At 45.6% G+C, this 17,788-nt stretch overlaps 1 protein-coding gene and 1 long non-coding RNA gene across 3 annotated transcripts; one reads left to right on the top strand and one right to left on the bottom strand.

The window, feature by feature from the left end:
* The first annotated feature begins 3,601 nt into the window (after positions 1 to 3,601).
* On the top strand, positions 3,602 to 10,084 carry LOC122694245. Of its 2 annotated transcripts, none has more exons than XR_006341152.1 (3): positions 3,602 to 5,813; positions 7,047 to 7,251; positions 9,319 to 10,084. It is a non-coding gene; the product is annotated as an uncharacterized LOC122694245 (long non-coding RNA). The 2 variants fall into 2 exon arrangements; XR_006341151.1 differs by lacking the exon at positions 3,602 to 5,813 and adding an exon at positions 5,985 to 6,250.
* Positions 10,085 to 15,402: 5,318 nt separating this feature from the next.
* LOC122694244 (60S ribosomal protein L12-like) lies at positions 15,403 to 15,920 on the bottom strand. The gene has a single exon (XM_043902721.1). It carries the CDS (start codon positions 15,903 to 15,905, stop codon positions 15,408 to 15,410), a length of 498 nt encoding a protein of 165 aa, XP_043758656.1. The 5' UTR covers positions 15,906 to 15,920; the 3' UTR covers positions 15,403 to 15,407.
* Between the last annotated feature and the right edge of the window lie 1,868 nt (positions 15,921 to 17,788).

The raw sequence follows: 17,788 nt of genomic DNA, 5'->3' as shown, positions 1-17,788 counted from the left end.
AGGCAAGACTCCAGCCTCCATGACCTTCTCTGAGTTCCAAAGAGCAGATTCAAACAGTTGCTAATCAAGGGAGGAGCCGCCACAAAACCACAGGATTAAAGGGCCCGGAGAAACTCATCAAGATTAGGAGACTAGACCACCTGGGACCCTGCACACACCCTAACGTCGTCAGCAACCCCACCCTTCTGAAATTGCAGAAGACTGAAGTAGACTGTTACTGCGTTGATCCTTATCACATACATCTGCCTAAACAGATAATCTCTTTCTATTCGGGCTTCCATGGTGGCTCAGTGGTAATGAATCTGCCTGCCAAAGTGGGTTTGATCCCTGGTTCAGGAAGATCCCCTGGAGAAGGAAATGGCAAACCACTCCAGTATTCTTGCCTGGGAAATCTCATGGACAGAGAAGCCTGGCAGGCTGCAGTCCACAGGGTCGCAAAAGGTTCAGACGCGAATCCGTGACTAAACAACAACAATTCACCAGGAAAGGGACACAATTCTTGAGGCACTATCCCTCTGTGTTCCTCCTTTGCCTGGCAAAGAAATAAAGCCACTCTTTCCTTGTCCTCCATAATTGTGTCTCTATTTCTGTTTGTCATTGGTGCACAGAGAGCCAAGATTTTGACAAAAGGAGGGTGGGGCACTCATCTATTCTTCTGGTGATTGAGGAAGATGACCCTGAATGCATGTGAAGTGTTCTGCAGCAAACTCCTAGATGGGTTTCTTTGTTCCAATATTTCTGGGTTTCCTTTTCCCATTTTTAACCCCTCCTAAGCACATAACACCTTAGAATTCTTATGGGTGGCAAATAGTCCATGGTTCATCTGACCTGAAGCTACAACACTTTGGCCACCTGATGCAAAGAGCTGACTCATCAGAAAAGACCCTGATGCTGGGAAAGATTGAAGGCAGGAGGAGAAGGGGATGACAGAGGATGAGGTGGTTGGATGGCATCACTGGCTCGATGGACATGAGTTTGAGCAAGCTCCAGGAGATGGTGAAGGACAGGGAAGCCTGGTGTGCTGCAGTCCCTGGGGTCACAAACCATCGAACACGACTGAGTGGCTGAGCAACATCTGAGGTAGTTATTGGGTTATTGTATAAAAGTTGAAATAACACCTGGTAAACATAAGTTATGAGTTGGTCGGAAGGGTCTTCCAACACTGCGGACTGTCATCCTTTGCTGTGGACATAGATAATCAAGATCTGAAGGTATTATGGAGACCCTCAGCATCCAGGCATCCAATGCATTCAACAAAGCATGAGCCCCTCCGACATGCCAGATGCTGTTCCAGCTACTGGGAAGACAGTGAACAAAACAGACACAAATTCCTGCCTCGTGGGACTGACAGTCTCCTGGGGGAGAAAGGGACTATAAACAAAATGTACAAGTAAACGGCATGGCAGATGGTGATAAGTGACATGGAGGAAGGCACTTGGGAGAGAGGCGGGGGCGGGGGGCGGTGGACCTGCGCTCAGGACAGGCGCTCTCTGAGAGGGGAGACTGTAAGGACCCACAGGGCTGATTCCCGCTGCGAAAGGCCTTCCTGGGGAGCGACCTCATGAGCACAGAGGGGCCGGGAGGAGCCCTGTGAGCCGGCGGGGAGCACTCTCGGCAACGGAGTCAGGGAGGCTGACAGAGCCCGTCTCCTTTGACCGAGCTCTATCAGCCTCCCGTGTTCTCTTTCTGCCAAGTCCCTGACCTTGGGCTCTGTCCTTGGCCTGTTTAGTCCAGTCTTAGCATGAATCCTGCTGGGTCAATTACAAGGAAAATCCTCACCCTTGGGAGCTAATGAAATTCCTCATCCCCCAGCACTGGTATCTTACAACCCTGACCTGCTCAGTCATTTGCCACCTACTGATTACCCCTCTCCCACCCCCAGCCACCTTCCTTGACTATAACCCCCTCCCTGGTCATTGTACTGAGCTTAGAGGCCCTTACTCCAAAACCCCATTGCAGTAGCCTCTGAAAGAGTCTGCCTACTCCTCTTTAACAAGTGTCATGGATTATTTTTCCTTTAACAGGGGAGCTGCATGGTGGATATATAGGGCTTTGGAAGCCACTGTAAGGTCGGTGGGCACTTGTGTGGTGGTGTTACTAGCAATGGAATTCCTTGAGGGATCATCCACATCTCAGGGCTAGAGAGATCCCAGTGGTCTGCTCTCAATAATGAACTGAGTTTGGGCTCCTAAATGGCAGAAAAGCACATGTGCAAGACCGCGGGTCTTGGTTTATCTTTAAAATGCAGATTTTAGCAATAAAACCAATCTCAGATGATAGTAAAACACTGTAAAACTATTAATTTAAAAATGAGCACTGATCTTAGAAATAAAAAGTGGGCCTGTGTATTTCCTCGCAAGCAGCTTTGAACTGTCTGATTGTTTAGGAGGGAGATTTGCAGATTTCCTCTCCTGCCTGCTCCCACCTCCACACCTCCCTAGCTGATCTTTGCTCCTGAAAAAGAAAGCTGCTTTGTGCAGTGTCTTATCTGTCTTCTGCCCATTGATTTAACTTGCTCTTGTGGTGGCCTCAGTGGTGGAAATCTACCCTGTGTCTGGCCCAAGCCTATCTTTTTTCCTTATCAGCTTTAGAAACTTGAGCCAGTGAGAGATAAAAGGCTGGCTCTTCACAGATCTGCTTTGGCGGCTGTGACCTGGCCAGTGGAAAAGAGAGGAATAAGTGACTCGACTAAGCCTTGACATCCTCTGTTTGAAAGGGGGAGATTATGCTGTCCCCTCCTAGGGCTATGGTGAGATTATTTGCATGAAATGTCTAACATAGGACCTGACAATCAGTAGGCAGTGAATTCCATTCCCAACAGTTCTTCCTCATCAGAGGTGCCCTGGAGAAGGTGAACTAGCTCCTGGCTAGGAACATCACCCTTATGGCAGAAAGCAAAGACGAACTAAAGAGCCTCTTGAGGAAAGTGAAAGAGGAGAGTGAAAAAGTTGGCTTAAAACTCAACATTCAGAAATCTAAGATCATGGCATCTGGTCCCATCACTTCCTGGCAAATAGATAGGAAACAATGGAAACAGTGACAGACTTTATTTTTTTGGATGCTCCAAAATCACTGCAGATGGTGACTGCAGCCATGAAATTAAAAGATGCTTGCTCCATGGAAGAAAAGCTATGACCAACCTAGACTGCACATGAAAAAGCAGAGACATTACTTTAACCAACAAAGGTCCTTCTAGTCAAAGTTATGGTTTTCCCAGTAGTCATGTATGGATGTGAGAGTTTGACTATAAAGAAAGCTGAGTGCTGAAAAATTGATGCTTTTGAACTGTGGTGTTGGAGAAGACTCTTGAGAGTCCCTTGGACTGCAAGGAGATCCAACCAGTCCATCCTAAAGGAAATCAGTCCTGAATTTTCATTGGAAATTCTGATGCTGAAGCTGAAACTCCAGTATTTTGGCCACCTGATGTGAAGAGCTGACTAATTTGAAAAGGCCCTGAGGCTAGGAAAGATTGAAGGTGGGAGGAGAAGGGGATGACAGAGGATGAGATGGTTGGATGGCATCACCGACTCGATGGACATGAGTTTGGGCAAACTCCAGGAGTTGGTGATGGACAGGGAAGCCTGGCGTGCTGCAGTCCATGGGGTCACAAAGAGCCAGATACGACTGAGCGACTGGACTGAACTGACCTGAGGAACTAGAACAAGGAGATTCTCCTTCCCAGCTCTTTCCATCTCTCCCGTCAGTGAAGGGCAGCCCTCCTCCTCGCTAAGGCTGTTCCTCAAGCCTGTCAGCTATGTTACAGGCCTTGCTCTGCCAACCAGGCCCCTTATTTTTGGCTTCTCTCAGACTTACTCTCCCTGGGAACCTGACAGCTCTGTCTGCTGTCTCTTCTGAAGTCTGCCCTGGCCTCCTTAACATGCTGCCTCCCGCTTCCCCACTGCGCTTCTGACTTCTCTTCCTCAGTCTTCTTTCCTGGATTGTCCTGCTCTACTTCACTTAAAACATCAGTTTCCTGAGGAGATGGTTCGATGGCATCACCAACTCAAAAGACCCGAATTGGGCAAACTCTGGTAGAGAGTGGACCACAGAGGAGCCTAACATGCTGCAGGCCATGGGGTCACAAAGAGTTGGACACAGTTTAGCAACTGAACAACCCTCAGTTACCTGGGGTCCTCTCTGGTCCTCCTGCTTCCTCTCCCTCCCTACTCATCCTGGGTGACCTCACTGATGCCCACAGTGAGGGTCTCTAGCCCCAAACACACTGTTGTCTTGCATGCTGGCTATTTCCACATGGATATCCCATACTCACCTCAGTCTTTTCAAAGCAAAATGAATCATCTTCCTCCCAAACCTGATCTCTCCCTGTTTCCTATGTAAGCCAGCAGGCTGGTCATCACAGTCACCTGAGCCAGCAACCGGGGAGTCAGTCTAGACTCCCCTCCATCACGTCTGTCCCCCACCTTCCACCAGCTCCTTGGTCTCATACCCTCCACTCAGATCTCTCTCTCCTCCATCCACACCTGCTGAGTGGTGGCCTTTATCCATTCTCAACTCATTCACTGTGAAAGTGAAACCATGAACCTCTGACTGGGACTTGAACCCATGGGCTAGGACTCGAATCCAGGCAAAACCCACACTGGGACTTGAACCGACAGTCTTTTAACTGAGATCACACCCCGTCTCAGAACTTAATGACACTCAGGTTCTTGATGTCTCATCACAGAAAGAATCCAGTAAGAGAAAGTGATAGGTAAGAAGTGGGTTTATTTGGAGTGAAACACACTCCACAGACAGAGTGCGGGCCATCTCAGAGACTGAGAGCAGCAGGGTGTGGGGTTGTCAGTTTTTGTAGGGCTGGGTAATTCCATAGGTTAAGGAGTGGGAGGGTTATTCCCACTGTTTGGGGAAAGTGTGAAAGTGCTAGTGGCTCAGTCATACCCAACTCTTTGTGACTCCATGGACTGTAGCCCACCAGGCTCCTCTGTCCATGGAATTCTCCAAGCAAGAATACTGGACTGGGTTGCCATGCCCTCCTCCAGGGGATCTTCCCGACTCAGGGATCAAACCTGGGTCTTCTGCATTGCAGGCAATTCTTTACCATCGGAGTCACAGGGAAGGGGCAGAGACTTCCAGGGACTGGGCCGCCACCACTTTTTGCCTTTACGGTCAGCCTTGGAACTGTCATGGTGCCCATGAGTGTGTCGTTAGCTCGCTGATGTGCTACGACGAGCGCACACTGAGGCTCAAGGCCTAGCAGAGGTAGACTCATCCACCATCTTGGACCTATCTGGTTCCCATCAGTTTATGTCACTTCCTCTGGCTATGTCATTCTTTTACAGACATGCCCTGTCCCCTTCCCTCCTGTTTCAAGCACTCCCAACAGGTCTCTCTGTCATCCACCCCGCTCCTTCAATCTCACATGTCTCTATTCTGGTCTCTACTGTCCTGCCAGAGCATTCTTTCTAAAATGAGAATGACTTGATCCCCGAAGTGGTTCCCCATGTCCTTCAGCAGAAGCCCGGTGCTGGATCTGGAACCTACTTGCCTACCTCTGACTCCTCTACTGCCAATCCACAGGTACCCTCCGGCCAATCAGACTCACGCCTGCATGCCTTTGTACATGCTGTGCCCTCCTCTTGGAATACTTTCCCTCACTCCACCGTCACTTTTATCCATCCACATGAAAAATTCCTACTGAGGCTTCAAGTCCAAGTGTTAACTCCTCCTGGAAGACTTTACTGACTCCACTGGGTTTAGAAAGGTCTCCTTCTTCAGTCACCAAAGGCATTCCACTATGACAGCTATTAATCACACCATATGGAACTCATCTGTTTCCCACAACAGACCTCAAGGTAAAGGATGCTTTCTAATCTTTGTATACCTGATCCTTAAGAAGTACTCCACACATAGGAGCTACTTGGAGCGTATGTTGAATAAGCAAATGAATGAATGATTAAATGAAGTACTGAAGGTCAATGGCACTGAAGGGAGCATGTGTTGAAAGAACATCTTCTTGAGAAGAAACTGGGAAACCAGGCTTTAAGAGTGAAACCATTTACCACAGATTGGGACCCATGTGCTGGGACTCAAACCCAGCCAAAGCCCAGTTTGGGACTCGAACCCACGTGGCTGGGACTTGAACCTGGTCAAAACCCTGCTTGGGACTTGAACCCATGTGTCTGGGACTCAAACCCAGCCAAAACCCCCAGTACATGGTTTCAGGACCTAATGAAGCTCAGATCCTTGATGTCTCATCACAGAAAGAATTCAACAAGAGACAAAGTGATTGGTAAGAAGTGGATTCAGAGAAAGGCATACTCCATAGACAGAGTGTGGGCAATCGCAGACAGTGAGTGAAATGTGGCATGGTTAGTTTTTATAGGCTGGGTAATTTCATATGCTAATGAGTGGGAGGATTATTCCATCTGTTTTGGAGAAGAGGTGGAGATTTCCAGGAATTGGGCCACCACCCACTCTTTGGTCTTTTGACAGTGCCTTGAAACTATCATGGCCACTGGGTGTGTATTTAGCTTGCTGATTGAGGATCAAGGTCTAATCAAAGTCAACCTGTCTGCCATCTTGGACCCATTTGATTCTGATCGCTTTATGTTGTGTCCTTGGGTTATGTCATTGTTTGAAAAGCTTTGCCCTGCCCCTTTCCCTCCTGTTACAAGATAAGCCAACAGCACCTGTCCTGAAGCCTTTGAAAGTGAAAGCAAAGAAAAGTCTTGAGCCAGGCTTAGTAACCCCACCTGACCTTCCTCCCTCCACCCAAAATCTATCTTGGTCAACCCTCTTCCATTTTACAAAGTTAAGCCTGAGCAACAAAATTAAGGAGATTAAAAAAAAAATTATATTATTGCAATGTTGAATTAAAATGATCCCACTCCCTGGAACTTCCCTGGTGGTCCAGTGATTAAGACTTCCAATGCAAGGGGCATGGGTATGATCAATAGTCAAGGAACTAAAATCCTGAATGCCAGCAGGGTAGAAAATAATCCCACTCCTTGAGATGACCTATTCTTTGAGATTATGATCTGCCCCTTAGCATGGATAATCAAGGACTGACCACATCTCTTTCTCAGGACACTCTGCTTCCTGAATCATCTGTGCAAATAAATAATACCTCCTGGGGTGAAATCTGTGTCCAACCAACCAAATCAACCAGAAGACATCCAGCTTCAGAAACTCTGAGATCCCAGGCAGCTTGACCACTAAAGTCCTTTCAACTTTAATTCCAGTGCAGCAGGGGCTGCCAGAGTCCCAGACTGTAGTAGCCCACAAACTCAGGTGAGTCCAAAGAATAATAATAACGTCTCTCAGTTTAAGACATTCTACTTTGGAAAATTTTCAAGTGCCTTCAATGGCTATCACCCTGCCTTCTTTTTCAGTTTTCTTGGGAGGTCATTTGGTGGTAAACAGTATTATTCCTAGGTTACAGTCGAAGAAAGTGAACCTCTTAGGAGGGAAATAATAACCCAAGATCATACTGTGAAATGGACATCAAGCCAGGACCTGCAAATAACACCTCCTGAAAGGCTGCTCCACAAAGTCTTCTATGAAGCATCAGCTGCTCCTTATTTAAGTCTGGGGGAAAATTAAATTTGGGAAAAAAAGAATAGAAACATAATTAAATGATCTGGCAAGAGAATATAAAACCCGGAGGGAACAACTCATCCCTTTGTGGTTTTTTTTTTTTAGCTGCTTGTGCATGCACGTGATTTTTCTTATTTCTTATTCCCAAATGTTCTTTTCTCTTTTCTTTTTTAAAAGTCAAATCTTAAAGCACTGAAGCCCAAACCCTTCAGCACATGACTTCCTTGGGGCCTGACCTTCCCTTGGTTCTCTCTGCTGGGGGCTGGCCAAGCCACTCAACCCCATCCTTTAAATTTTTTAAACTTTTCTGTTATGTAAAATTACATATGTATATAAAAGTACAGAGCAACTCAATTCTAAATGGAATGACAAATAATGCAAAATACAAAAAGCCTAGGCCTAAGGATGCGTTTTCATTAGGAAATCATTAGCCCATTTTTCTTCAACTGCACTGAGGCAGCATGAACTCAAGACTTGAAGGAAAATGTCTGTACCCAGTTTTCTCCTCTTCTGAACTGCATGGCTTTTGGAAAGTTGCTCTGAGGTTTGGTTTCTTTGCTTGCAAAAGAGGAGTGATCAAGCCAACCGCACAGAACAGCTGTGACAATGAAGTGAGATAATGTCTGGGAATATGTCTTGTAAGTTATGAAATGCTCTTAAACTGTGAAGAACTATTAATCTTTCATAGGACCCTTGGAGCATCTCCATGTGAAAGTGCAGTTAATATGCTCAGGAATGTAGACAGAGGTTTGCGGGAGAGAAGCCCTACCATGGCCCATCCACTGCTCTGACTTGGTCCGAAACTGTTCATCTTATGTCACTTTGGTTTTCACCCATTTGACCTTGCTGCCCTTCTCACTTCAGGGACAATTTGTCCATCAACCTTGTCTTCCCAACTTTCCCAGATTTCTCTGGTCAACAGTTCTGTTTTTCTAACCAGACTAAACCAACTCAAGATGCCTTTATTTGGAAAGCCCTCTTCAAAGTGACACCTGTGATCCTCTTATCCCAGTAACATCCTGACATCCACCAAGTGGTCAGGACCCGGGCAAGAAGCACTGTGGACTTAGGAAGGAGGCAGGAAAGAGGGACCCCCTTTGCAGGCTCAGCCTCTCTCTTGTGGGTCAAGGAGGAGCCCCACTCTGCTTAGAAGGTGGGTCAAGGACCAGTGTGAACAAGATGAAATCCATGACCCCATGAAGCTGATATTCCAGAGGGGGAGCCAACTATAAATGAGTAAACATATAAATACATAATAAGCAAAATAAATAATAGTTCGAACTGTGAAAGGAAGAATGCAGAGAGACGAGAGGTGGGGGGTGGCTAATTAAGATAGGATGGCCAAGGTCACGAGGTGTGAGTGCCCTCCCCATCCTACCTTATCACCAACAAGGAAGCTAGGAACTCCACTTGCTGCTGGCAGCCATCCCATATCCTGAAAGGAGCTAGTTACAGGATGAAGCCGTCACTACAGATAACAGAAAAAGGAAAAATTGTATCCTTGATGCCATGGTTAAACCACTGTATCATGGAACCCTGAAGACCTCCTTGCCCTGGACCTCCCAGTTAGGTAAGCCAATAGCTTATCTAGACCATTTTGATTCGGCTTTTCAATGTCCAGCAACCAAAGGCATCAGGACTCACAAATGCCTCTTGTGGGTTATAATCCCCACCCAAGCAGCTTGTCCATCCAACCACATGCAACTCTTCCAAGCCATGGAGATTCTGACAAACCTGTTTCTCCACTTCTTACTTTTTCAGAGACGTCATTACCCAGGTGAGGCACTCACATGCCTGACGTGTTAATGATTCTTCACAAATGTCCATGGAGCTGAATTCAGTGAATAAACCAGAGCGCTGCTTAAAAGAGGATGAGACACAGGAAGTCCTAGTCTCCCAGAAGAGAAGCACATTCTAAAATAAAACATCGCAGCCCTTTCTAGGTCACAGAATGCTTTCACATACCTTCCACCGTTTAAGCTTGTACTACCCTGGGACCATCATTATCATCAGTACGTGGCTAAAGAAGTAAGGAATGAGAAAGGTCAAGTCAAAGAGCATGGCGATCAGGTGACACTCAAAGGTACTCACTCTGACTTCCAATCTCCCACTCTTTTCTGGATTCCGAAAAGAAGCTAGCTGATGTAGTGGATATTCTGGCTCAAGGAACAACCAAAGAGCTGCTAACAGAGTTATTAGCCTCAGAGAGCAAAGATTGTGAAGACGGTGGTATGGAAAACATGTTTATCCAGAACCAGCCAGACCCTGGAGGGGCCACATATTTGTGACGGGAATATAAGAGCTCTTTTCTGTGTTACTTCAACCAAAACTGACTGACTCCCACTTGATTCACAGGAAAGTAGTATAAATTCTTGTATAGCGCCTTCCTCTCACGCCTACCCTGATAACACCAGCAATAAATGCCTAGCACTGTTTTTCATTGTGCACTTGATATATTCATTTATTTGGCCACACTGTACAACAGGTGGAACTTTCACGGCAGGGATCAAATCAGTGCCCCTGCAGTGGAAGCGCAGAGTATTAACCACCGGACAACCAGGGAAGTCCCAGTTAGTCTTTGTTTAAGATCCATATATTTCCCATAAATCTTTAAATTTAGAATCATTTGAGATTTGCAGAACGTGACAATAGTATTGAGTTCCCATATACCCCCTCACCCAGCTTTCCCTGTTATTAACATCTTCCACTAGAATGGTATATTAGCCATAATTAATGAATCAAAATTGCTTAATCATGATTAACTAAGTCTATACTTGATCCAGACTTCCCTAGTTTCTGTCTCATGCCCTTTATCTGGTCCAGGATCCCATCCAAGATACACTGAGTCATCACTCTCCTCAGGCTCCTCGCGGCTGTGAGCTTCTCAGACTTCCCTTGTTTGTCACGACCTTGACGGTTTTGAGGAGGACGAGTCAGGTGGCCGTAGAATGTTCCTCACCTGGAATGTGTCTGACGTTTATCACATGGTAAGTTAGGGTTCTGGATCTTGAGATGGAAATCGGCAGATGCAAAGTGCCATTCTCATCATGTTGTACCAGGAGCACCTGCTATCAACACGACCTACCTCTGCTGGCATTGACCTGGTCCCCCTGGCTGAGCCATTGCTTGTCGGCTTCCTCCACTGTGAGGTTACCCTTTCCCCTCTTTCTCAACCCTGCACTCTTAGGAAGAAAGCCACCATGCCAGGACTTCCCTGCTGATCCAGTGGTTAAGACTCTGCACTCCTAGGGCATCCTAGAACCCAGGGCCATGGGTTCGATCTCTGGTCGGGGAACTAGGATTCTGCATGCTGCGTGGCACGTCCAAAATGAAAAGTCACCACACACACGTGCAGCCCACACCTGGGAGCAGGGAGCTGGCTGCCCCTCCTGAGGGCAGAATGTTGACATCAATTATCTGGAATCCTTCTACAGGGTAAATTGGTTATTCTCCCCTACTTAAAAAAATTTTTTTTATTTATTTATGTTTTGGTGCTTCCGTGGTGGCTCAGACAGTAAAGAATCTTCCTTCAATTCAGGAGACCTAGGTTCGATCCCTGGGTTGGGAAAATGCCCTGGAGAAGGAAAGGGCAACCCACTCCTGTATTCTTGCCTCGGAAATCCCAAGGAAAGCGGAGCCTGGCGGGCTATAGTCCGTGGGGTCGCAGAGTGGGACATGACTGAAAGACTAACACACACGTTTAATTTTTGGTTGCACTTCGTCTTTATTGCTGTGCACAGGCTTTTTCCAATTGCATCCCTACTTTATTTTGTGTAACTTGACTTCATCTCTATAAAAGTCTCTATCCCCTGCCTTACCCCCTTCTGACTGAATTCTCAGCCAAGCCAGTTCCAGGCTGTCCCAGTTAATCCCATGTCTTCTACTTTTCCTTCCAAGCACTTGCAAGGACTGCATCTGAGTTCTGAGCATCACACAATGAGTGGGCATTAGAGGTGGGGGAGGCATCAGATGCTTGGGGGGCACCTGTCAGCACTGTGCTGGCCTCTGCCTGACCTCTCCTCTGCCTAACCTCCCATGTGGCTAGTAGACCAGCTCGCCATCGTGACGCAGACACCATCAGGTCTACCAGTTCTCTCACGCTCCTTGTTGGACACACTGGGAAATGTAAGCGTCTCCCTGGGAAGGCTCCCCGGAGCTTAGGAGACTGAGCCACTGACTGCTTTGGACTCTCTCTGCTCTCAGCCTCTGGCATTATAATCTCTCCCTCCTGCTCTCAAGCCGTAGGCGTGTAAGGAGACACTGGGGTGCAGGCCTAGGGCAGGGCCCCCCACTGCTGGAACTCACACTCTTCTGGGGCCACCCATCACACCCCCTTTGAAGCTGACTCTGGGGAGCGGCGCCCTTTCTTGGGTACACTCACTGCCTGCTATCTTATTTTCCTTCCAACCCTGTGACATTCTTCCCCTTGGGAGATGAAGGTGGGCAGAGGGAACCCAGCTCAGCAAGCTGTCCTTGTTGTTTTGTTCTTTAGTTGCTAAGTTGTGTCCAACTCTTTGTGACCCCATGGACTGTGGCCCACCAGGCTCCTCTGTCATGGGATTTCCCAGGCAAGAATACTGGAGTGGGTTGCCAGTTTCTTCCTCAGGAGATCTTCCTGACCCAGGGATCAATCCCGCATTTTCTGCATTGACAGGTGGATTCTTTACTGCTGAACCACCAGGGAAGTCCCCAGCTCAGCAAGTATCCTGAGCTAAATCATTACAGCTCACATGATCTTAATACCTGATAATTTAACAATGTTATTCTTGCTTTTCAGAAATCTTTTATGTAGCGGCCTGTGTATAGAAAGATCTCAGGACAGTAAAAGAAGGTTTGGAGGGGAAAAAGCCAGACATAATGATTGGGTAACACCCCAGAACCAATGAGTGTGCAAAGCGGCATCTCCTCCCTCCAGAAACATAATGTGGTGAAGAAACAGGACGAGCCAGCACGAGACTTCATCCACGCCTCATCCATGCACTTCACTTCTCACCTGCCCCCACAGGCAGTGCAGCCTCCTGCATAAAGGAGGTGTTTCCTCTCTTCTCATCTTTGTAAGTGGCCTTCTGAGAGTAAATGATAATAGGACCTTAGGTTTGCTTAACTCCAGTTTATGGCACATTTTACATTCTTCAGTGCATTAGGTTATCACCATTTTACAGATGGTATCATCCATTTTAGGGCTTTCCAGGTGGGTCAGTGGGTAAAGAATCTGCCTGCAGTGCAGGAGATGCAGGTTTGGGAAGATCCCTGGAGGAGGGTATGGCAGCCCACTCCAATATTTTTGCCTGGAGAATCCCACGGACAGAGGAGCCTGGCAGGCTACAGTCCTCTATGTAGGTCGCAAAGAACCAGATATGACTGAAGTGACTGAGCACGTACTCATCACCCCTTTTACAGAGGAGGACACCAAGATTCAGAGAAGTTAAAGCACTGAGTCCAGGAAAACCAGAGAAAGATAACAATCACCAGAGCTTACAGTCTTCTGTTCTAATTCCACTGTGAAGGGAACACTCAGCAGTGTGCCTATCACCTTTGGAGAAAGAACAAATGGCAAGGCAGAAAGCCCATCTCTTGTCCTTCAGCTTTAGAAACATTGCCATAACATGGCAATTGCAAGAGGGCAAATTCTCTCTTTTTTTTTTTTTTAATAGTTTTTTATTTGTTTATTTTCAAAATTTTATTTATTTTCCTTTCCAATTTTATTGAAGTATGATTTTTCAAATGAGAATTGTAGCAAGATGGTGGAGTAGAAGGACGTCCGCTCACCTCCTGCAAGAGCACCAAAATTGTAACTAGCTGTTGAACAACCATCAACAGGAGGACCATAAAAAAAAAAAAAAAAATAGATACACCACCTCCAAAGACAAAGAAGCTGCAGTGAGATAGTAGGAGGGACACAGTCACGGCCAAATCAAATCCCATACCTGCCAGGTGGGTGACCCACAGACTGGAAAACAATAATATCAAAAAGTTCTCGTACTCTTGTGAAGGTTCTGAACTCCCCATCTGGCTTTCCAGGGAATTGGGAAGTCCCTTCAAAGGGACTGGGAATCCCCAGAGATTCAGGCCTTGAGGGCCAGTGAGGTCTGATTATAGGCCTTCCAGAGGACTGAGGGAAAGAGACTCCAGTCTTGGAGGCACAAACAAAGTTGTGTACACACCAAGACCCAGAGGAGAGGAGCAGTAACCCACAGGAGACTGAACCAGAGGGCCTGCTAGTGTCGGAGGGCCTCCTGTGGAGGTCTGGGTCAGCAGGGGCCCCACAGGGAACCCCTTCCCTGTGGAAGACACTGGAAGGTCTGCCTTGGTGTCAACCCTCTTGGAGGTCGCCATTAACCCTATCATAGAGCCCAAAGACCCCAGGGCTGGGTCGCCTCAGGCCAAACAACTACCAGGGAGGGAGTGCAAGCCCACCCATCAGCAGGTATTTGGATTAAAGCTTTACTGAGTAAAGCCCTGCCCACCAGAGCAAGATCTGCCCAACTGCTGGTTCTTCCCAACACCAGTCCCTCCCATCAAGAAGCTTACACAAGCCTCAGCTTCATGCATCAGAGGGCAGACAGAAGGAGCAAGAAGAAGCACTGTCTCACGGCAGCTGGAACAAAAAACATACTACAGAAAGTTAATCATGATGCAAAAGCAGCAAGTTATGTCCCAGATTCAGGGACAAGATAAAGTCCCAGAAAAACAGCTAAATAAAGTGGAGATAGGCAACCTTCCAGAAAAATAATTCAGATTAATGATAGTGAAGATGATCCAGGATCTCTGGAAAAGAATGGAGACAAAGATTGGGCAGATGCAAAAAATGTTTACCAAAGACCTAGAAGAACTAAAGAGCAAACAGATGAATAATACACTAGAAGGAATCAATAGCAGAATAACTGAGGCAGAAGAACGGATAAATGACCTGGATGACAAAATGGTGTAAATCACTGCCACAGAATAAAAAAGAATGAAAAGAAATGAAGTGGAGACCTCTGGGACAACATTAAACATGCCGAAATTCATATTATAGGGGTCCCAGAAGGAGAAAGAGAGAAAGGACCTGAGAAAATATTTGAAGAGATAATAGCTGAAAACTTCCTGAACATGGGAAAGGAAATAGTCAGTCAAGTCCAGGAAGCACAGAGCATCCCAGAAAGAGTCCCAGGAGGAACACCCCAAGACACAGAGTATCCAAACTGACAAAAATTAAAGATAAGCTATTAAAAGCAAAAAGGGAAAACAACAAGTAACATACAAGGGAACTCCCATCAGGTTATCAGCTGATTTCTCAACAGAAACTCTACAAGCCAGAAGGGAATGGCGTGATGTATTTCAAGTGATGAAAGGGAAAAACCTACTACCAAGAATACTCTACCTAGCAAGACTCCCTTCAGATTTGATGGAGAAACCAAAGGTTTTCCAGACAAGCAAACATTAAGAGAATTTAGCGCCACCAAACCAGCTTCACAACAAAGGAACTTCTCTTGGCAGGAAACACAACAGAAGGAAAAGATGTAAAGAAAACAAACCCAAAACAATTAAGAAAACAGTAATAGTATCATCCATATCGATAATTACCTTAAATGTAAATGGATTAAATGCACCAACCAAAAGACACAGACTGGCTGGGTGGATGAAAAGATGTGCATGTATGCATTTCCACTTATTACATTACTCTGCTGGACCCACCCCTCCCCCCTGCAAATTGTATGTAATTAATGTAATTATTTCATATTGTTAAGTTAATCATGTTCCCATTATGGCTTGCCATTGTAATTATCATTTATTCTTTGTCTGACTATTTTTTTTTTTTTTTTTTGGTTGTCAAATGATCCTTTATTTTTCTTTTTCCTTTGCAGTTCTTAACTAGCTGGGCACTCCACTGCACCACTGTTCATATCATCTATGATGTCATGAGGGTGGCGGCCATCAACATTGCAGCCCACAGACTGGGCAGTCCCCAGGATCTCTTTAATGGTTCCAGAAAGTTCTCTAGCTAGAGACCGGTGCCGCATCTGCCGGGCAATGTTGACGATCTCATCAAAAGTGATGTTTCCACTGTGCTTAATGTTTTTCTGCTTCTTTCTGTCCCTTGGTGGTTCCTTGAGGGCTTTGATGATCAGGGCAGAAGCAGAAGGTACCACCTCAATCTGGGCTTGTCTGTTCTGAATGGTCAGTTTCACTGTAATCCTCAGACCCTTCCAATCACCAGTTGCCTTGGCTATGTCATCACCGACCTTTTTTGGAGACAGGCCCAACGGGCCGATCTTGGGGGCCAGGGCAGACGTGGCACCGACTTCCCCACCGGTGCACCTCAGGTACACGACTTTGATCTCGTTGGGGTCAAACTTAGGCAGCATGGCGGAGGCGGCTGGTGTCGGATGAACCCAGATTCGGGACGACCGAAGAAAGTTGCACCTTCGCCTCCTCCTAGCTGAAAGCCGAAAGCTGTCTGACTATTGATTGTGAAAACTGACAAACCTCTTTTACTATTGTGATTATTACTATCATTACTCAATACCATTGTATCACGTTTGGTCAACAGAAAAACAATAGAACTCTATATCACCAAAACTAGATATAATAGAAAAACCTGTAATCACTTTTTAAAATGATTGGGTGCATATCAGAATTATCTTGAAATTCTTTGAAAAATACAAATGCTCAGTTATTTCTTTTTTCCTCCGGAGCTGCAGACATGTTTCTAATGAGCAGTCATGTTTAAAAACAACTGGACTATATGATGAGCTTTTACTTTTATCTAGTTTATTTCACTTTTTCTATTTCATATTCAGTGCTCCCATTTTATTTAGTTTATGTTCTCTAATTTCTCCATCTCTTCTTTCTTTTTAATCTTCCTCCTCAAGCCTTTATCAAGTGCAGTAGAAAAGCTTTTGTATACATATATAAAAATAAGTGTAATATATATATTTTGGAAAACTTATGAATTTTTGCCTAATTAAAAAAATTATGACATTTTGATTCCATTTGCTTGACTTAGTGTGAATAGAATGATAGATATCTAATTAAAAAATAAATATGCAACAAGCAACAACAGTTTACCATATAGCACAGAGAACCAGAGTCAACACCTTGTAACAAGCTAGGATGGAAAATAATTTCAAAAATAATATATATGTATTTGTGTGACTGAATCTCCTTGCTGTGACCTGAAACACTGTAAGCCAACTATACTTCACTAAAATATATATATGTATATATTTTTAAAATTTGTATGTATTTAGGTTGTACAATAGGATTTAAGATATACCGTGTGATGTTCTGATACATGTATACACTGTGAAAGGATGAATACAGTCACATTAATTAACAGATCCATCATCTTACATAGCTACAATTTTTACTAATTCTTCAGTGATAGTGAACTGCTGCCCTTCAGGTCCATGGAGGAGAATATGTGATAACAAAAAGGCACAAACTTGGGTATGAATCATGTGTTCATTGGGGTAGTGCTCTAGGTGCTACGGATAGAAAAAGATGAATAACAAGATTTCAGGAGTTTACCAACTAGCAACAAGAGATATGTATACATGTATGTGTATAACTGAATCATTTTGCTGTACCCGCAAACCTAACACAACATTGTTACTCAACTATACACCAATATAAAATAAAAAATTTTTAATTAAAAAAAAGAAATATGAGCAAGTAAATAAAATTCAGTATTTATATGAGTCTTAGAAGTGGATACACAGTTCAGCTCAGAGAAGGCCTGGTCAGTGCTGGGAAGCAGAGACGGAGGCTTAATGGAGGAGGTGCCTCTTGGGCTGACTTTACAAAAATAAGTGGACTTTGCCATATCAGGAAGGAGATGCGGGAGAGGGGACTGCGGGGAAGCAGGTGTCGTGGGGGGAGGTCCTGGGGCATGGAACGAGGGGAAGCATCTCAGGAAACGCACTTGCGTGTGCTGAACCTTTCAGGGCAGCAGGGCGGGGAGGCGGGGCAGTGAGACCCCGAGGAGGCAGGTCCCAGGGCCGGGCTGAGGGTCAGACTCGCTCTCCAAGCCACGCTGACGGCTGGCCGCAGTGCCGCGGGCCACTAGAGAGCTTCTGAAATCTGGCAGCTTGACTGAGAAGTTCATTTTTAATTCATTTAATATTTAAAAGTGCTATTCCATTCAGCCAATGAAAAACCTTTCAGTATGTTTGGAGCACCTTGAATAAGTACATCTACTTTTTCAACTGCAAATGTTATGAAATCTAAATATAAACCGAATATTTTC

This window comes from Cervus elaphus, chromosome 5, assembly GCF_910594005.1.
Source record: "Cervus elaphus chromosome 5, mCerEla1.1, whole genome shotgun sequence".
NCBI classification, from domain to species: domain Eukaryota; kingdom Metazoa; phylum Chordata; class Mammalia; order Artiodactyla; family Cervidae; genus Cervus; species Cervus elaphus.
The sequence above is the reverse complement of the archived record's forward strand: the minus strand, read 5'-3'. Positions and strand labels throughout refer to the sequence as shown.